Source organism: Coptis chinensis, chromosome 8 (assembly GCF_015680905.1).
Source record: "Coptis chinensis isolate HL-2020 chromosome 8, ASM1568090v1, whole genome shotgun sequence".
Classification (NCBI taxonomy): domain Eukaryota; kingdom Viridiplantae; phylum Streptophyta; class Magnoliopsida; order Ranunculales; family Ranunculaceae; genus Coptis; species Coptis chinensis.
Genome location: NC_141463.1, coordinates 2,189,438 through 2,210,249, shown reverse-complemented (window position 1 = coordinate 2,210,249; position 20,812 = coordinate 2,189,438). Strand labels below are relative to the sequence as shown.

At 37.0% G+C, this 20,812-nt stretch overlaps 2 protein-coding genes and 1 long non-coding RNA gene across 8 annotated transcripts; 2 read left to right on the top strand and 1 right to left on the bottom strand.

Moving 5' to 3' along the window:
• Positions 1-26: 26 nt before the first annotated feature.
• LOC147479283 (diaminopimelate decarboxylase 2, chloroplastic-like) lies at positions 27-3,762 on the top strand. The gene is given in 8 exon segments (XM_086578397.1): positions 27-356; positions 358-506; positions 575-749; positions 843-992; positions 2,196-2,357; positions 2,653-2,838; positions 3,412-3,534; positions 3,625-3,762. Coding segments are annotated over 8 exon segments (1,413 nt in total).
• Positions 3,763-3,771: 9 nt separating this feature from the next.
• LOC147479282 (uncharacterized) lies at positions 3,772-4,220 on the top strand. The gene is made up of 2 exons (XR_015206743.1): positions 3,772-3,801; positions 4,019-4,220. It is a non-coding gene; the product is annotated as an uncharacterized LOC147479282 (long non-coding RNA).
• Positions 4,221-5,916: 1,696 nt separating this feature from the next.
• LOC147479281 (DExH-box ATP-dependent RNA helicase DExH5, mitochondrial-like) lies at positions 5,917-20,738 on the bottom strand. 6 transcript variants are annotated; one of them, XR_015203679.1, is made up of 19 exons: positions 20,212-20,738; positions 19,980-20,134; positions 19,817-19,904; positions 19,303-19,539; positions 18,148-18,243; positions 17,263-17,451; positions 17,012-17,171; positions 16,803-16,933; positions 15,891-16,058; positions 15,521-15,793; positions 12,926-13,120; positions 12,287-12,490; positions 11,819-11,888; positions 11,562-11,710; positions 9,245-9,567; positions 8,157-8,216; positions 7,662-7,817; positions 7,441-7,551; positions 5,917-6,770 (listed from the first exon to the last, which is right to left on the bottom strand). XR_015203679.1 is itself a non-coding variant. In XM_086575762.1 (19 exons), the coding sequence occupies exons 1-19, from the start codon at positions 20,653-20,655 to the stop codon at positions 6,291-6,293; spliced, it is 3,672 nt and encodes a 1,223-aa protein (XP_086431888.1). In that variant the 5' UTR covers positions 20,656-20,732; the 3' UTR covers positions 5,917-6,290. The 6 variants fall into 6 exon arrangements, 3 of the variants coding, with proteins under 3 accessions (XP_086431888.1, XP_086431889.1, XP_086431890.1); XR_015203678.1 differs by having other exon boundaries at positions 7,662-7,814; XR_015203677.1 differs by having other exon boundaries at positions 9,259-9,567.
• Between the last annotated feature and the right edge of the window lie 74 nt (positions 20,739-20,812).

The following is a 20,812-nucleotide window of genomic DNA, read 5'->3' as shown; positions in this document are numbered from 1 at the left end:
ACTAGCACCACCAGAGCCGCCAAGCAATGGCAACTTCCACTCACTACCTCACTATCTCACCCACATCATTTTCCAAAACAACCCTCAACTTCTCCTCAAATTCCAACTCTTCACTCCTCTTCAAACCACTTTCCAACAAACCCCTCACAGTCAAAGCAGTTCTCTCAGAATCCACCCAAATCACCAAAACTACCCCTAACAATTTCGACCATTGTTTCAAGAAATATGAGGATGGGTATCTATATTGTGAGAGTCTTAAAGTGCAAGACATTTTAGAATCAGTGGAAAAACGTCCATTTTATCTATACAGTAAACCACAAATTACGCGTAACTTTGACGCGTATCAAGAGGCATTACTTGGGACTGGACTCAATTATTGGCTACGCAATAAAAGCGAATAATAATTTGAAAATATTAGAGCATTTGAGATCATTGGGCTGTGGTGCTGTTCTTGTCAGTGGGAACGAGTTGCGGTTAGCTCTTCGGGCCGGGTTCGATCCCACGAGGTATTATAGTACAATGCTAGAAATTGAGTTTTAGTTTAGTGTGTTTTAATTGAGTGTTTGAAAACTAGGTGTATATTTAATGGAAATGGGAAGCTGTTGGAGGACTTGGTATTAGCTGCCCAAGAAGGCGTGTTTGTTAACGTGGATAGCGAATTTGACTTGGAGAATATTGTGACTGCTGCAAGGGTTACTGGAAAGAAGATTAATATATTACTTCGAATCAATCCTGATGTCGATCCACAGGTATAATGCCGTTTTTTATATGATGTTATGTAAGAGTTCATTTGTTATTGACTTATCGTGTAATATATTGTTATTCTGGGTTTTACTATTAAGGTACATGCATATGTTGCAACCGGGAACAAGAACTCGAAGTTTGGTATCAGAAATGAGAAGTTGCAATGGTTTTTAAATGAAGTGAAGGCACATCCCAATGAGCTAAAACTTGTGGGCGCACATTGCCATCTTGGGTCTACAATTACAAAGGTAACTCGAGGACATTATGTTTATACCATCTTGTCCCTTAGTGTATTTACTGTTATCTGCTTTTGTGTGTAATAATAGACTCAAACTAATTATCTTTGCTGGGAAAGAATGACTGAAAGTATTCCCTTGTTTAAGATTTTATACTGCATTCATCTGTGGTATACAATTGAACAAGTACATATTCTGGTAATAAAAGGATATTCCTCTTCAAATTCTATTTCACAATTTGATGGAAAAAAACTTGTCTATAAAAATGGTGCTATATTTTAAATTTGAGAACAAAAAAGGACATTTTTATCTCGACAAATGCACATATTTTCTCTACCCCTTGTGCATATTGCGGTTATTGCTATCTTATTTTCTTCATTAGCACCTATAACTTGTTTTTTGCTTACGGGACTGATTGGGCGACTGGGAGAGTTGATGCCACTCATACGTCAACCTTCAAGCACCACTTACAAATTTTTATCCCTTATTATATAAACTAGATAATGTCCCCGTGCCTTAAGGCACTCATTGGCACAGTTTCTGAACAAAGTTGCATAGAGGAATGGTCTTTATGATTTCCACTTTGTTTCCCTAGGGCGCTCATGCTTTGGCATGCACCAGAGCTACCTAGGCTCCAAGAAGAAAATGGCCTATAAACTCCATTGTATTATATTTTATTGCGTAATACACTAATACCTTAACTTTGAAAAAATTGTGCAAACTGGAATGACCATGCATCAGTAACAATTTGAGTTTAGGTTCAAGTCACCACAGTTTCATATAGAGGCTATTATCAGCAGTTTTTTATTTTGATTTTAAGCTTCTGCAACTTAAAACAATAAAACAAACAAAATGGACAATGGGATGGTTTGAACCATTGACCAACTTGACGAATACAGAAACATGCAAACGGGCCGGCCTCATTACACTTCATGAAATTTGACGGCACACATTAAATTAGTATCTACAAACAAACATCTCAGGAAATTAAAAAACTTATTGGCCATCCGATGGGTGTTAAAATTAATCTAGGCCGTTGTTTGTATTTGCCTATTTGTTATTTTGTCTTCTAGTACCCAAAAAACCCTAGCTTATTATATAGATATGGGGCCATGAGATGATCAAATAGTTTACATTTTGGGCTTGCACCTAATTCCATTTTTCAGCACTTATTTTTATGATTTTTTTACTGTTTGGTACTTGTCTTTTGTCTAGGTGGACATCTTCAGGGATGCCGCAGTTCTTATGGTGAACTATATTGATCAGATCCGAGCCCAAGGTTTTGAAATTGAATACTTGAACATTGGAGGTGGTCTTGGGATAGATTATCATCACACTGGCGCAGTCCTTCCTACGCCTATGGATCTCATCAATACTGTGAGCTATATTTCATTTAATATGCACTCTTTTCTGTTTTTATGCCTGCGATACACAACGATATTAATTTATATTCCTAGTTCAAACTTCAAAGCGTATAACTAGTTAAGTGTCTGTGTCTGTGCTTCATAGATGAGATCACTTAGATATGGTGTTTACATTCTGCCAATTTATTTCCCGCCCCCTGTATTAAATTGGTAGGGTAGTCGGTAATTGTACCTTGAAATTGAAATTTCCTGTTTCTTGTTTTTTGGTATCTTGGTGATTGGCATTTGATATATCAGTGTTGTTGCAGGTCCGAGAGTTAGTTATTTCTCGTAATCTTCATCTAATCATTGAACCTGGAAGGTCGCTAATTGCCAACACTTGTTGCCTGGTCAATCGAGTCACTGGGGTCAAGACAAATGGAACGAAAAATTTTGTTGTTATTGATGGGAGCATGGCTGAACTCATTAGACCAAGTCTTTACGGAGCATATCAAGTAAGTTACCGAAGCCTAAGGAGCTATGTCATTTACTCATTATGAAATTCTTTGGTTGTTGGAAAGTTTTATCAGATTAGTATAATTGTAAGGTCCAAGAATTTGGATGTATTATTTTATATGTTTTAGCTGGGTCAATCCTACTTATGTAGTTCTGTCACAAATAAAAAAGACCAAGAAATAAAATTAAAAAAAGTAGAAAGAAAAAGGAAGAGCTCAAGTCAGCTCTGCAAACTTTGTAAATGCACCGTGACATGATTTAGTAGCTCTCTCATAAGTCGGAATGAGGTGAAGAGTTTTCAGATTTACTTACATGCAGAAAAATTAAAGGTTCCTCTATAAGAGCAAAAAGTCAATTGTTTAAAGTCCATTGCTTTGATGTTGTTCTATTTTTTTTTTTTTTTTTTTGAAATAGACAGCTTATATTTATGCTCTTGAAAGTTTTCTCGCCCAAAATCCAGAGTCAAGTACATGAAAGTCCATCTTTCTTTTATTTTTACCGATCTAGAAGAGAAGACCTTTGCTTAAAAAAATTCTTTATTCTTTGATTCTCAAACTTGGTATATGGTGCAGCACATAGAGCTGATCTCCCCCTCGATGCCTGATGCTGAGGTTTCTACCTTTGATGTCGTTGGCCCTGTTTGCGAGTCAGCAGATTTCTTGGGGAAGGATAGAGAATTGCCAACACCAGGAAAGGTTAGCTATTACCTTCTTGTTTTATTTAGCTTCTACTGATAGAAAAGAAAGAAAATTTCATTCGGTGCTCATGAGGCAGTGATTCTTTAGGGAGCTGGTTTGGTGGTTCATGACGCGGGAGCCTATTGCATGAGCATGGCGTCCACTTACAATCTCAAAATGCGGCCACCTGAGTATTGGGTATGGCATTCTGCTCTCTTTACACTTACTGTTCTTTTATTTATTTAAATTGATGCGCATCTCAAAATGCGGCCACCTGAGTATTGGGTATGGCATTTTGCTCTCTTTACACTTACTGTTCTTTTATTTATTTAAATTGATGCCCCTTGATACATTTCTCCTTTTATGCTCTTCCATCTGCATGATGTTTATAAGTTGCCTTTAAATTTCTTCTATTTCAGTTAGAGTTGGTATATCTCCGTAGATACATAAAAGATATTTATTCTTAATGCGTACTTACATTTTCTTTTTGGAATTTATGCAGGTGGAAGAAGATGGATCAGTGGAAAAAATTAGGCATGGGGAGACTTTTGATGACTACATGAGATTTTTTGATGGCCTCTAAATAATTAGATAGCCACCATCTTAATTTATTTAGGTAAGAATATTGAGTCTCCTGGCATGACTTAAGCATGGAGTTCATGCATGTCTTTTGTTTTTACTTTATTTCAGAATTTTATTTGATCGAGATGTGTCATGTAAGACCCGCTATACATTGTTGTGTTGAATGTAACATAGAAACAAGTTACAAAGTTGCCATGGCCACCAAGAAATTCTGGTATTTCTAGAGATTGAGGATGTTGAAAGAATGTGAACAATGTACCAATGAGAAAATAGTGATAATGTGAATTGAATTTCCCATGGAAATAAGAAGTGATTGTTGTTAGTCTTAGAAAGTCTTGCCTTCTCTTGTTTTTATACATTTGTCTTTTTTTGGGTAAGCTTTACTCTCCCTATATTTACCATAAAACCATTATACATTTCCACATGTTTTGGAGATCTTGACACAGGGATCTTGCAATGACTTTTTGTGCCCGTTCAGCCATTTAGGTTTTTGTTGGTAGTTAGCAATGAGAATGCATTATTGAAGGCTATTGATAAAGAGTGATCTTTAGGATATGGTGATGGAAAATTAGAAATAAGGGACCATAGTGCAGTAATCAATATCTAACATAGATGAGTTGCAGAAAGTCGAGTGACATTTGACTAAAAAGATTGGACCCTAGTTAGAGACGTAGAGGTCGGCTCGGCGCCGGCACTTGTTATGTATTCAACTACCAACTGTCCAATTGTAAACATGAATTTTCATCTGAAGCGTGATGATATTTGGTAGAATTTTTCACAAGTACCACATTTTACCAATTGGCTCTCGGGCTTGGTCTTCAACTATCTTTTTATCCCTTCATGTCTCTCCATTTTATAAGTTTGTGAAAAGGTGTTATTAATTTAAGTAGAACAAGCATATTACTAAAGTTTGGATTCTCAACAAACTTTGTAGCTCTGGTTTTGGTAGTGGATCCTTATTGGTGGATTTTTTTGGCTCTTCCTTTTCTACTCGATTGTGGTTTGTGAGTGTGCTGTGGAATTCTTCTTAGGCTCCCTTCGGGTTAACTACTATTACCCCCACTTGTATTCTTCTTAGGGACAAAGCCTCTCTACTCAGCTTTGTTCCATGCAAGTGCAGAAGAAGTAAAGACTAGAGAGTACAAGTTGCATTCTCTATCTATTCTCTTTCAATCTTTTCTTTGTGCATCTTGTCTTGTTCTTACCAACGAGGTACTTTACCAGTTTAGCGTACTTTAAAAACATCAAAAAGCTCAACTTTTCTCTCATAAGTCATAAGTCTTCAACTCTTCTAGGCATAATGCGCACCAAACTACCATCTAAATAGAACGTTTTTGGCTCGAAGAGGCCAAGAGACACCAACAATGAAGTACTTTTACACTAAAAGGAACATCCATTATCTTTTGGAGTTCTTAACACGTCAAACCACGATGCAGGATAGAGATCCCATATTCTCCTCAGAGGTTCTATGAACCACTGAAGTGATTTCACTAATGAATTCAAAGATAACATATTACTTGCTAGTTAAGTTAGTTTCATTCAATTTTCTCCCTGGAAGTGCTGCTCTCCACATGTTTTCATAAACCAAAGGTTGATTATCAGTGCCCACTTAAATCAACAATTTGCAACTCATTCAGTTGATTCTATTCAAACTTCATACTAAGGAGGGGATCAGGTGGCTAGGAAAAACTTCTAGTCCACATTTATCCCTCTCCAAAAACAATAGTCTAATTTTTTTACTTCTTCTGTGATGGTAAAACTTCTGTTTCATAGTGCGAGAAAAAAGAATGGCAAACAATCTAGGATTAGGCAATTTCATTTTAATAGGTAATATTGTATCTATCTCTTGATTTCATGAGAACTTAAGTATTCACAATCAGTAACGACTGATACATAAAAGCGGCCTGATAAAGCAGGCTACAACCAACGTGATGCCACGAGATATACGTATCATCCCAATTTCAGTTTATATCTGTATCATTGGCCTCATAGAAATCCCACTTCTATTTCTTTCACAAAAATAAAAAAAAAAAAAAACAAATAACTGAGTGGGACTTGTATAGTTGTATTAAGAAGTCTGAGAGAAAGCAGGACAGCACTGAAGTCAACATATGTAGATTTGCATCTGAAACTGTGTCCTTGGTGAAAAGGATCCAGTAAGCCCCCTAGACCACGGCTTAGTCAGGAATAAATTAAGTGCTTTGATGGTGTTTCCTTTTCTGCTTCAGCAACAATGATATACGCTCAATGTCAACAGGACAAGCTTGTAGACGACCAGTTAGTGACAGCAGAGCCTGAGCTGCCGCATCTTTCTCTGCAAGCTTCCTATTGTTGCAAGGCTGTCCTGTGAACTGCATCCCATTGATCTCCACCATTGCTTGGAACTGGTTGTTCTTAACTAGATAAGCCTTGTAAACTGGGTTTTCATGTCCAGCCCGTGTGACCAATGTTTGCAACTGGTTCTTAGCATTGTCACCGCCACCGCCAGTACCATAGCCATTTCTCGAAATCACAACTGGTGGCAATGGTGCTGCTGCCGGAGTCACCTTGGAGGGTTTCAAGATTTGATGACCAAAGACAAACCTACCATCACATTGGTCTTCAGTTATCAGTAACCGCACTGCTGACAACAGCTCTCTGTGGATTTCGATTTTCATCTTGGGATTCAAAAGCTGCATAAATATTATCATCAAAGTAAATATGCTGTATAAAATAGTTGAAACATCAGTAAATATTCTGTATCAAATAAAAATTCAATACTAGATAAGGACACTGGCGAAGAAAGTTTGCAGGAATTCATCATACCAAGTTACTAGCGTGATTCAAAATGGGAAGAGAAGGAGGGGCAAACTGACACTACAGTGTGACATGGAGATTAGATTTTATGACATACATTTTAATGTCTCTAAGAAATTGCTTGGTTTAAGTTTTCAAACAAATAAATAAAGTAAAATGTTGAAACAGGCCAATCACAAAGTGACAACCTATCACCGTGTGGTGTCTTAGGGACATACAAAAGGTATACGTCAACAGACTTGCACTCTTTACATGTGGAATAGCTCTTTCTTCTGGTAGTCCATGAGCAATAGCTCTGGTAGACCTATTTAATATACCCGTTTTGTTTTTTCTTCTTTCTTTGAATCTGAAGTGAGCAATTACCATTTAGATAGAACACGATAAACATATACTTAACATGAAAATCCAGTAAAGACAGCTAGCCCGAAACTGCAAAGTCTTGACTTGGCATTAACAGATTAGGGCATTATGCAAATATGCAATGTAACGATTAAAAGACTTATTTAGTTCCTGAATGTCCATCTCTTAGTGCATGGTTTCACATACTTTGATTTGAATGATCTTCTCAAGCCCTCTCTTTAAGTTTGTATAAGTTTCTGCCAAGGTAGGTTTCATGAAGAATTCTAGATATCCACCCAACATTTTCAGGTGCCCATCCTGTATAAATGTAAGAATTTCAGAAAAGAAATGATAAAAGAAGAACGAAGACAAACATGCACAATATATCACAGGACAGCAATAAAGAGTTCTCCTAGAAGTTAACTCACATTGTCTCCTCTGGAAAGTTTTCCTCCAAATAGTAGCAGCATAGAATCAGATATTGCAGTTGAATCCCGCAGGAAGACTGAGTTTACTTTCACTTTCTCATTAAATACTAGCCAGGGATATGGAATGTTCGACTCCCGACCATTAACTGAGTTCTACTAAATAAAAGAAGGCATTCAAAATTAAGAACTTGAGAAAAAAAGAACCCACTTTTTTGCATTTAAGTACTTTAGGCAAGAGAAGATAGAGGAATATCTAAGAGATGCAGTAATGCACTTGAGATAAGCATGCAGAAATAAATAAATAAACAATTGCAGCTTGACATAACAAAATAGTCATACATAGAATTTCTTTCCATCGATTCTTAATCGTACCTATTTCTGAGTAACCACCAAAAAATGAATGTCCCAAGTATCAAAGCACACAATGTGCCTTGGATAAACACACAGGAAAAGAAAAACAGTACAGCTGGAAGAAAATATGGAAAAGAAACGTACTGAATAGAGAAGCACACGCCCATCCTCCATTGTCTTCAATGATACTGAAGTTTCCTTGTTCTGTAAAAAATACCACATCAGAATTTTATTGCAGCAGATTTTCAAATGAGTGTATAGAAAAAAAATATGGATTGGATGAGGAAATAGAAAATTAATTTAGATGCAGCAAATTCCGTTTTCTTTTCTTTTTTTTTAACAAGGCATGCAAGAAACTGAGACAGATATAATTCACCAAGTTTGCTGTTTATCTATGAATTGAACTAGTAACTTGACGTACTGACTTATTTTATTACTTTTTGAATGGTCTATTATGAGTCTCTTCAAATGAACCCAATATTTCTTAGCACGTGTTTGAAGCCGGAAGTTCAACTTTCATAAAGTGTCTCCATATTCTTTCTGTATACTCCCAAAATATATGAGACTTTCAAGCTGATTTAGGAGTTGATAGGACTGGTTTCGCACTCCAACTCCCTAATCTTGAGCAGTTCCAGCTCATCAGTAGAAATATGGTAAGTTTCAAATCCTAAAAGTAGGGAGTAGAGGTAGAGTTAGGATGTAACTTGAACTTGAGCAAGTTAAAAAGAGCTAAAAATGTACCTAAAAATCCCAACTCCAGAAGTTGGTTTCAAACACAATCCTTAACTACAATGCCTAGAAAAGTCTAAGATCATGAACAAGACATTTGCACATGGAACTTCGGTTTTAAGAGAAATAAACCACCCATCATTCATTACTTCCACTCTTCCAGTTTGGAGCATAAGTCAAAATGCTATTGCTTGAATATAACAGGTATTTTTCCATCAAATGAAATCCAAATTCCTATTTTCATATAGCAGTCTAATGATGTGCAAGAACCCAAGTCAGTTGAATACTTTTCTTTGATGTTACACTCACTAAAGCTACCTTTGTGGAAGATGAAACCACAGAAAATTATTAAAAAAGTACCCATCATGTATTCATGTAACTTAAGAAAACGTAATAAAGCATCTAAAAGCTCACTAAAGTAAATGCATTGCCATTTGCCACAGTCAGTAAACAGTATCGACACACAGCAGGCAAGAACAAACAGACAAAAAGTAAAAACTTACAGGGAGAGACCCACCACAACTGAGCATATTCCTGGAAAAAGACCAGCACATATAATAGCACGGATGAGAGACCCATCATTGCTCCACAAATTGTAGATGTGAAGATCGTCGTCTACCACGCCAGTATCCTTGAGGATACAAATGAATTCTTTCCTAAGGGAATCAATAGCTTTTAACGTTGGAGATGATAGGAAGTTCTTCCAACAATAATCAGGTCCAGAATACTCTCTTTCAGCATTTTTCCAGCCTTCATAGGCACGAATTAGTGCAAGGTGATCACTGTTGTCCCCTGCAGCAAACTGGGCCTTCGCATGTTCTGCAAGCTGAAGAGAAGAGGTAACAACTTGTTTATTGTACCATTAACATAAGGAATCTTTATTGCTCAAGCATAAAATTTTAGTGGATTGGCTTTTATGAGAGCACCATTGCATAACTCAAATTTAAAGCAAACAACCATCCCAAAGACAGAATCATTACAAACTCACCATCAATATTTCTTTTTGTAGCAATCGAAAACCCAACTCAAACTATCCTATTATAGAAGATAATGTAATATCCTCAAAAGAAACCCTCAAAAATAAACTACTCTAAAAAAAAGGCAACTTCTATATGACTCCACTAAATACAGTATGACACAAAGTGCACTAATGGAACAAATTAAAAGAGGGAAAGATTGCAAAAGTGAATTTTAACAGAGTCCCTGATAGCTTGACTATAGCAATTTCAAATGAAATGAAAGAAAAGAAGAAATGAGATTACAAAGAAAGATTGTGACAAGAATCAACACCACTCCTACTTATTTTATACTGTGCTGAAAAAGTGAAAATACAACGACGCAACCAACCACACATTACTAGAGAATCAAACATGTACAAGCTACTAATGCTCTCCAGATGAATGCACTTCAACACAAGGCCGAAAATATCGACCGATATATCGATATATCGGCAATATATCGGTGTTTGGGGTACGCAATATGGATATATTCCGATATATCGGTGGGATATATTGACACAATTTTGAACCGATATATATATCGGATTTTCTGATATATCGATATATCCATCGATATATCTGATATATATCATTGACTTTGACCGATTTTTTGTTAATATCTCCAATATTTCCGAAATATATAAGTTTATATCATTGATATTTCTGATATTTTACAATATATTGACATATTAAAAAAATTGACAAATCAACTAAAAGATATATATCAACCGATATATCGATAGATATATATCGGTTTTGGGGGGTCCGATATATCTTCCGATATCGAAATATTGGGCCTTGCTTCAACACCCTTGGAACCGAGACAAGCATCTCCAGGGACAATCCACAGTCCACACACTAGGCATTGGTTTATGAATCTGGTACCTATAAATCCTAGATGAAGGGGAGTCAATAACAAGGAAAACGGTATACTGATAAAAATTCAGGATCCCAAGTTTCGCGCATTTGGTATTCAAAAAGTAACATAGTTCTCTCCACATGACATTATACCATCTCACTTTTCCACCCGTGCAGAATACATTTAAACGTTGACATCCTCCATATTTGTACAATACATTGCATTATGCATATAAACTGAATCAAAGTTATCAAACACAATATTTTCAGGTTGTATTCTTCAGTTTTTTTTGCTTAATCCTTTTCTGATAGTTATAGTGTGCCATTTCAGGATTTAAACCTCACACCCGTCATTATCTTCTCTCTCCTACACCAGATTTACATCTCTGGCCCTATTCCTCTTTCCTTCAGACACTGTTTTGTTTTAGCGTGTACGCTCTCTATAGAACACTTTAAGATGCATTAAGCCTGTCTTCAAAATACAGCTTTGTGCACCCACATCGAAACTTATCCCACTTCAACAGCTAAGTTTTGAGTTTTGACTCTTTAAGAACATCATTTTGCCAAATGTTTTTCCGGACATGACGGGGGGGGAATGTATTGTTGACAGGAGGGTTTGTTTAAGACCCAATTAGGTGCAGAAACGTCTAGAACAGGACAGAAGAAACAACTGAAAGGGGGCATTACCAAATTTGAAAGAGCTTTTTTGTCTTGTACTGGTGTAAACGTGCCAGCGCCTGATTGGATGGTAACCACACTAAGCAAACAGCAAACCCTTTCTGACAGGTAAAATTCAGTTGCTGAATAAAACTTACAAATGAATTTAAAAGGTAACCTACTCCCTCTCCCCCTACCCCAGCCACACACAGTAAAAAGTAAAAACAAATAGATAGCAATAGATAAATAGCTGGTTGACAGACATCAAATGAATACACTAAGATGTATGTATGAATGCTTTACTTACATCCTTCTTGTCAGTTGGCATTAAGAATGGATCTCTGACACTTAAACCAGCTACAACGGTCAAGATAGGGTCCAGGCAATTGAATATAGCCCCCATTATAAGCATCTTTCCAAGTCTTGGCTCAACAGGAAGTATGGACAAATGGCGTCCTGTTACAGAAGTTAGATGGGATAAGGTAGATTCTTTTGGGGGGGGACTATACGTGATGTTATGCATTGAATGATGAACTTGGAGAGATAAAAGAAAGAGTCTCATACCTAAAATAGTAAGTTTTTCCTCTTCATCCAAAGCTCCAATAATTTTCAAATAATCAATAGCATTTTGAATCTAAAAGAAAGATTATTAAAAGAAAAATATGATGGAATTGTGACAATTTCACGTCCGGGAAAATAATTGGCAACTATAAGTTTTATAAAACAAAGCTTCATAATGAGACAACCCTTTTTTATCTGAACATAATGAAACAAATATGAAAATAGTACAAAATGCCGTTCTGGGGTGAAACATCGGCACCCTAAAAAAGTAAAAAGCGAAATTTTCATAATTACAACACTTGGACAGTGACAGATAAAACACCGGTATCTCGCAAACTTTTACAGAAATTCCAAATATTGATTTTCTCAAATTTTCAGCTGATACAGAGAATTGTATGCATTTTGTTCTAATGCTTACAAGTAACAAGAGGACCAGACTCATGTAAAAATTTGAGGATTATACTAACTTACAGATAACAGCTCTGGAGACTGCAAGGCTCTAGAAAGGAACTCTGATATACTTCCAAGCTGCAGACTCTTAATTTGTAGACAAATAGATTGCAAAGGTGTCCTTAAGAGTTCAGGCAACTGGTTATCTGCAAAGGCATCATATACACATCTGGGATAGAGACGGAAACATACACCTGGTTGAACACGACCAGCTCTTCCTCTTCTCTAAACGAACAGAAAACATATCACATCACCAAAAAAAAAGTCAGCCATACCCAAGGCAATTTAGGCCAATGTGAAAGTAAGAGACTTGTCTGGCTTATAAAGAGCCATTTATCTTGATTTCTTTTTTATCGCTAAAGCGAAATTTTTCGTTAGAAATAAGTAGGTCAAAAAACCCTACAAGTACAACAAGAAAAAAAAAAAAAAAAAATAGCCTCAAGAAGTAAAGTGAGAAACATCGAATGCAAGAGATTGAGGGAGGAGGGTGAGGTAAATGAATATTGATTTATATTGATACGCTTATTAATCTATATATATTCAACATCAAACTTCATGGAACTTCAAGAGTCAGAGAACAGTCACGGATGGATATAAAGTATACTTCAAGGTATCTCGTAATACTAAAGTAGATCCTGGAGATCATTCAAGCAATCTTACTTGTCCAGCAGAAGCCTTCGAGATCCAAGAAGGGAGCAAACAAGGAGTATTATTTAAGGCATCGTATGACGTCTCTTTTGCTTTTCCACAATCAATTACAAAGACAACATCATCAATGGTAATGCTTGTCTCTGCTATGTTTGTAGATAGCACTATCTTCCTCACTCCACCTTCAGGCTTATGGAATATTAACCTCTGCATGTCATTGGAATAACTAATTATGAGAAATACAACAAGTACAAAGCATTAGAAGGCAAATAACAAGTCGCACTGTAGATGTTTGAAACCAATTTCAATAGAATGATAATCTGCTCCACGATGAAATTGAACATAAACTGAAAACAAAAATTTCTAATTTATAAACTATACTTATATCTAGTGCTGTCAAAACAGCCCTCAAGCCCTCCGCCTGACCCGGCCCATGGGCTGAAAAAGCCCTCAAAACAAGACCCGTATTGATTTGAGGGTAGGGCCGGCCCGACCCTCAAACATATGAGGGGAGGGTAAGGGCCTAGAGTTCAAACCTTAAGCCCAGCCCACAATCCAACCCTAATTAGGCCCTCATTCAGGCCTGCAGTAAGCCCTCATCTATAATTACCTTATTACCATATCAAAGTTTTGTTTTACTTAAAATACCCTTAGGGTTATAGTATCTATCCTTTTATAAATTGGGTAAAGTCCACAACCATATTTTCATTTCATTTTAATTATATAGATTCGTTCATTTTCCTGATCTTATCAGAAAAAGGATGTCTCAATTTTCATAAGATATATAACAAGTTTATATTGTCTTAGGTCGATCTATAGGTGGTTCAGGTTCTTCGTTATTGATAGAATGGGTTCCCACTGGCCAGTCATGACAGTGGATGGGCCATAAACCACTTGAGACTTAGAATTATGTATTTGTTCCTCATTTTGTATGGTTGGATCCCAAACATTAAACATGTATTTGTAACCAGAAATCAATACTCTATTTTGGGTCTAAGTGTTTGTATTGTAGTATGGGATAAAATCAGTATTTCAATATTGAATGAAGACTGCTAGTCTGCTCCAAAGATTACAATGAGGAAAAAAAGATCTCTAACCCGGCCCTCAGCCCTCTATAATGGGCTGAAGGGCGGGCAAGGGCTTAATACATTTTCTATTAGCCCGTTTTGGCCCGGCCCTCAATTCGTGAGGGTTGTAAGTTTTGAGGGCCGGGCTGGCCCGGCCCATTTGACAGCACTACTTATATCAGAGGCTGGGACGCGGTGGAGTTGTAGAGGTGTTCAATGATACTCTTCAGATGTTCACTTGCAGGGCTTTTGCCATCCACATGGTCTTCCTCACATTTGTTGTTTTTTAAATTTTAGGATTGGTATGATATTTGCTTAAATCATAGAGATCTATAAATCTCTGATGATTCAGAGACTCACGTGTCTCGGTTTTATAAAGTCATCAATCTGCCTTGGCCCGTCCCACGAGAGAACTGGTACTCGCCTACTGGGATTATTCAGATCTAACTTTGTCAGTGTGATTTTTATGGTCCTCTTTTCAGGCATTAGTCCTTGGAGGCTTATACTTAATGAAAGGTCGGGCTCGTTACACCCCCACCCCCCTCCCTGTCTAGGTCACTAGGTGGACTTTTTCACATATTAAAATACTAGTAAAGTTCCCCATTGATTATACATATATAAAAAATAAAATAATAGTTAAGTGGTAGTTATTTTCTTAATCTCCCACCCTGTTTATGGGTTTTACCCCCAATATTGGATGAAGACGTTTATAACCTCACCCCCCCCCCCCCCAAAAAAAATGGTCATATAATAAAATTTGACACCCCATTCCGTCGCAACTGTTAACCATGCATTAGTATGTTGACAATACCAACATTATCCTTATATTAACAAACGACCCTGCCACCCAGTGTCATCCTCTTCTTCAGGTTCAGGGGAAGGAAGAGGATGATATAGCTTGACAAATGACAAAGATACAAACAGAATGCACACACTGCATACTTATACTCCATCCACAGGAAACCGCACAGGCCAGGAGGCATTTACACATCACACATGCCCTTATCTAGAGGCTGTGTGATGTGTCATCCTGCATACTTATACTCCATCCACAGGAAACTGCACAGGCCAGGTGGGATTTGCACATCACGCATGCCCTTATCTAGAGGCTGTGTGGTTTAAAGCATGTATATTTCGAGGTTGTGAATTGTTTTCCATACATTTTGATGCAAGCATATACAGGAGGTTTTTTGAGGCATGAGATGTAGAGAAATCATTCAGAAAAAAGTGAAGAGCTGCTGCTAGGACGGTAGAATTTAACAAGGACGTTTATGGCGTGGACTACTTAGATTGTTTTAACTTAGAGATCAGTTTTCAAATCCCTGAAAACATAAAATTGACTGATCTTACTGGAGAGGATAGATCTTCACATGTGGAGACCATCTCCTCCAAATACCAACATCTGTATCTTCAAGTGGACTCGACATATCCACACAAAAACTCGTCACTGGAGTTAACGTACAAAAACTCGACAATTGAAGGGATAAGTAACTACTGATGATGATTGCCGATGCAATCACCAATTAAACAACTATGTTACCTGTTCGGAGCTGGCCATTGAACCATGACATGAAAGCAACAGAACTCTGCTTGGATCTCCCAAAAGTGGGTGGGCCTGGAGCTGATCCTTCAGAGCATTTATGTCATCCCACCCAGTCATAAAAACCAAAATGGCTCCAGGCGTTTCATTGCTACATATATGGCATAAAACATTTTCTATAAGATTGAAGCCAATAGAATCTGGATTCCAACAGGATAAAGAATCCTGGGTCTGTGGGCTGTAGTCCTTGAAATTCGCAACTTCAAGTGCATCCTGTTCAAAAGTTTAAAAGAGTATAATTGTTTTTAGTTATTTTAAAAACAAAAGATTCAGATAATGGAAAACATGTTTCCTTAAATGTTTACCATACCTCAACAATAAATGTGATTTGGCTCTTCCTCTTCCGAAGAGTTTGCTTCTGCGTCTTCCATGACTTATCTTGACCATAATCATCAGTTTGATTATATGGAGTCAAATCATACCTAGTCACTTCCAGAACATCCTCCAGAAAATGAGTTTGAACAGGATATGTAAATCCCTGAAATGAAGCAGAAAACTAAAGTTCAATATATTTTCCATTATGTTGAAGCTAGCTATGCATTTAACAGACCGAAAAAAGACAAGTGGACTCTATTTGAAGTAATAGCTACAACCGTCAAAAGTTACTGCTCTATTGAGTCAATCAACTGGGGTTAAAAAGAAATTTTGTCTCCTCACGTGCTGCAGTGTGCCTTTTTTGCTTTCTTCTAACATTATTTGTATATATGTATCTGATGCCATTAAATGTAAAGTGAGTGGGACAGCCCTACAACTTCAAGATGATGCTTTCCAAGTTTCCAGACATCTCAGACACATTTCAAAATATAACCTCCAAAAATCAGTTCACTAGTAACAGCTTCGTGGTAAGGTCAATTGCATCTATAAAACCCCTATCCAATCTCTATCTTTCACCAGCCACGATGTATTATACTATCTAGTGTTCTTCTCCAATATGAACCTATTACCAGCCTAGCACACAGAAAATACTCATCTCTCCTTTGTCTCAGATAGTAACCTGTGAAAAGAGCAACGACACTAAAAAAGAGAAGGATAACTAGAAAGAAAGCACAACCCATGTCCATCCAGTTACAATGAATATATACATCATCATAGTGACCTATCACACAAATGGTAATAGAAGAATTCAAACCATATTAATTACTGAGATTTCTGAGGAATAAATATTCGGTTACTTCTGCACATAAATTATACTTGTCATTTTATCAAAGCATCTAAAACTTACAGGGATGTATACCATCGGAGCACCACCGAAGTAGGATGAGAATAGTTCAGCATTTAAAGTTGCACTCATCAAAATCAATCTCAGTTCTGGTCGACGAGGAAGGAGGTCTTTTAGGACAACAAGAAGAAAATCTGACATCAAGCAAAGACAGAGTAAGAATTCACGATAAAATACTCGAGCATTAAACGTGAATTGTGTCAGGGATCTACCTTCATTAGTTCCCCGTTCATGAATCTCATCCACAATAATATGAGATACACCTTTCAAATTTCTGTCTACTAGTAATCTTCTTAATAAAATGCCTGTGGTGCAAAAAAGAAGCCTTGTATCCCTTCCTTTTATACCCTCTAGACGAACTTTATAACCAACCTTTTAAAAGAAAAACAAAGAATACACATTTAATTTATTGAGAGATAAAAATTACTTTGTCTCTCTAAGAAATCATGAAGCAGAAACTGACAGATTCACCCAGATTTTCCCCTCTTTCTACAGCTACTCTTTCAGAAACAGCCATAGCAGATATTCGTCTTGGTTGTGTGCAAATAATACTACAGGCGGCTCCACGTTCAGCTTTGATTGCAGCTTCTAAAATGTATTGAGGAACCTGTGTGGTCTTACCACAACCAGTTTCACCTGTGATGACAACGACCTGAAAACATCAGAAAGTAGCCAACCATCACTACATATTACTTATCAAGAAAAGTAACGAAACCCTTCCACCATAAGAACAAAAGAAATGATAGGCGGTGATATGGCACATCAAAAATATTTGCCTTCTTCTTCTTTCAGAAAATGGACCAGAAGTTGTCGTGGCCAAGGGAAGACCAAACTGAAGGAAAGTTTCCTCGAACTAAGCCTGGCCACTTGGGACTGCTCTTGAGTCTTCACCCTTCCTCAAGAACATCCAGAGAAATGAGAAGTGAAGACTATTTCTTGGGAAGGAAATGGTTATGAATATCATGTATCCTAAATCATTCCATTTCTCGCTTTGAGGTAATGAAGGTGATAGACTGATAGTTATTACAACAAATTCTTTCTTACAAGAACCAGTCAAGGAAGCCAAACTTTATCGACATTTTTTACTTGGGATAATAAGCTGGTCCTTACAAAACGAGGAGGGAGGGGGGATCAGTTTTCACCATCATTTTCATTATAGTTAGGCTATATTTAGCAACATTATTTGAGAATGGACATTACGTCTTTGTGCCCATCATTAGGTATCAGTAATAGTTCAAAGTTACACATGTATCATCTTTGTAATCTCTTGAAATTTAAACAAAACAATAGAAGGGAATTCAAAAAATGATGAAACAGAATACAGCAATTTCAGCCATCAAGAAATTACCTGATTTCGTGAAATCGTTGTCAATAATGCATCCCTCTCATTGTATGACGGTAAACTTCTACGAAATCTTTGCATTTTTTCACCTTCTTCAGATTCCTATCAAATAGTGACAATTACAGCAATAGTAGCAGATGGGAAAGGAAAGTTTCCAATAATGCACAATTGAAAAAATAATTAAAAAAATGAAGACATGTTGTACCTAGTGAATACAATATGCTCAAGAATACAAGATAGCAATTGATTGGTGTACTCACTGAGGAACGTCGAAAAAACCTTTGGACCACTTGCAGGTAGTGTTGTATTACTAGTACATTTATCTATATATGTCTAACTTTATTTAGACTAAATGTGTGTGTGTCTGTCTGATAGATATAGTTGTAACTTTCACAAATATTATTATATGGTGAAGTGGGAAAGAATGAAATAGAGGGGAACTTTCTTCCATAGATGCAGGCACAGGCTATATGTTTCGGTGAGCCTAGGGGCAAGCGGAAAGCCTAGGCATATTCCACTCAAGCCCAAAGGTGAGACTAGAGCATAGAGTTAGTCATCACCTATGCTGCCTTTGACTAATCAGCTCTAAGCATTAAGTCCTAAAGCGGCATTGATAAGTTGAAAACACGACACCTATGAAGATGGTAGTAATGGGGACCCACACCACAAAGATAAAAGCAATTAAAATAAAAGGTTGGATGACAAACCCAGCACTGATATCAGATTTGACTAGTAAGTAATATTGGAAATAATAACAAACATTTAAGAACTTCCCTAGGCTAATAATCCATAGAATTATCTTATTTTTTTTACCAATTAAGTGTGACAGAGGGGGTGACAGTACAACCCCATTTACAAGCAAATTAAACCATAGAATTTTCTTCTGATGCCAACGTCCTCGAAAAAGGAGGTTTCACAAAATGAATGAGAGTCCTGGAGGGTAAAAAGGTCAAACTGAGGCCACCGATGGTCACACGTTATTTATCAAGTGATAAATCTCCAACAAGCAAAGTAACATTTGAAACATAACAGAATAACTAGGGCGTGCAAATTTTGGAAACAAGGATAACACAATCCAACAAAAATAGACACGTAGACTAACAAAAATAGACAAAGGAAATCCTGAGATAAATTGGGTTTCTTCCTATTTCTTGAATATACCTGCCAAGCTTGTTGCTGATCAAGCAACTGCAAATTTCTCCTCCTAAGGATTTTCTCCATCCCAAAACTCGTTTGGGGCTCCTGCTGCTCAAATAATCCTTCATAATTGGAAATACTGCCACCACTGCTTGATCTTGCAAAGGAACTGTCTGGAAGAGTTCCTGTTCTAGGCGCCTTACGCATGTATTCTATAAGTAAAGCATCAACCCTTCTTTGTAGACCAAGCTTTGTGATCACCTGACAATTCTTGATATTGTCAATAATTCTACAGAAAGTATGCTGTGAAAATGGTCACCAAAAAAAAGCACTGCTTCAAAAATTGTATACAGCATCCTTTTTAAAAAAGGAGGGCCGATAAACTTTTACATGCTGGGGATTTTTTTTTAGTTGATACCAATGTTCAAAGATTATTCAAGTCCCTTACGCTACTACATTGTCCATAAGCAGAGATTATTTCAAGTTCCAACATATGTTGCTCATTACATGAGTGAGATGTGAAGTTAAAAGGAATAACCTCTCTCTGTGGGCGTCTATCATCCAAATCAAATCTATAGTTTGCCAGTTGTACTTTACTCACAACAACAGCTTTCGGATATTTCTGGCTGCAAAAAACTTCATTTCTTCATAATGCAAACAGTAAATCATAAACAATTTGTGCTCACAAAAGGAATATATACCTATACAAACCCAATTTAGTTGCGAACAATGCAATTTCCTCAAAATCGTTTCTGTCCTTTTTATCTTTCAATACAACCTCCTGTTCATTTTCGTTGCGATCCAGCATGTTTATCTTGCACTTCCACTCACGAGGGCTGACAAAGTTGGAAGTTTCCTGAAAAAAAAAAAACAAACACCAAACTTAACATTTCCCAACATACAAATTTACTATACAATAAATAAATAACTAACCATGAAAATATCATACTCCTTTTCCACATTATTATTATCGTCCTCCCAACTCCTCTTCCTCTGCTGCTTTTCTTGTTGTGGAAAATGAGGTAGAGGAATACAAGGAGAAGGTTTTATAACAGAATTATTATTATTTAAGTGGAGGGGGGAATGAGTAGGTGATGACGTGGCATTTGATTTAGAAGAAACGACGATGGACTTAAGACGTTGGTGAGGTGGAACGTAGAGAGTGGCTGAAGGGGATTTCTCTTTCATGGTTTGGGGGTTTGAGGAAATTTTTAATAGGGTTTTCGGGGGACTAGAGAGTGGGAAGTGGGAATGGTGGGGAGTAGTTGGTGTTGGGTTTAGGAACATGGGGCGGTCTGGTCTCTGGTGTGGTGTGAGAGACCGTTTCTCATATTTGTTGTTTGTTGTGCTGCTGATTGCCTGATCCGCGTTGAGCATGTGTTGGGAACTGGGGAGAGCTCTTACGCGCTCACTTCATTTCTAACATCTTTTAACCTATTGATTCATTAACTAATTAATTAATAAAAATCTAACTCATTTTTCTAAATCATTTTATTTTTTGTTCACAAACATTGCATTTTTTTTCCCATCAAAA

Bases quoted from the DNA above. Each gene is read 5' to 3' on its own strand.
- LOC147479281 (XM_086575762.1), bottom strand. From the start codon at position 20,655: ATGCTCAACGCGGATCAGGCAATCAGCAGCACAACAAACAACAAATAT. The intron at 17,172-17,262 runs GTCAGTTTCTGC...TTCTTTTAAAAG, and splicing joins GGGAAAATCTGGGTGAATCT to GTTGGTTATAAAGTTCGTCT. The intron at 9,568-11,561 runs GTAAGTAAAGCA...TCTTCTCTTCAG, and splicing joins TGCCAACTGACAAGAAGGAT to CTTGCAGAACATGCGAAGGC.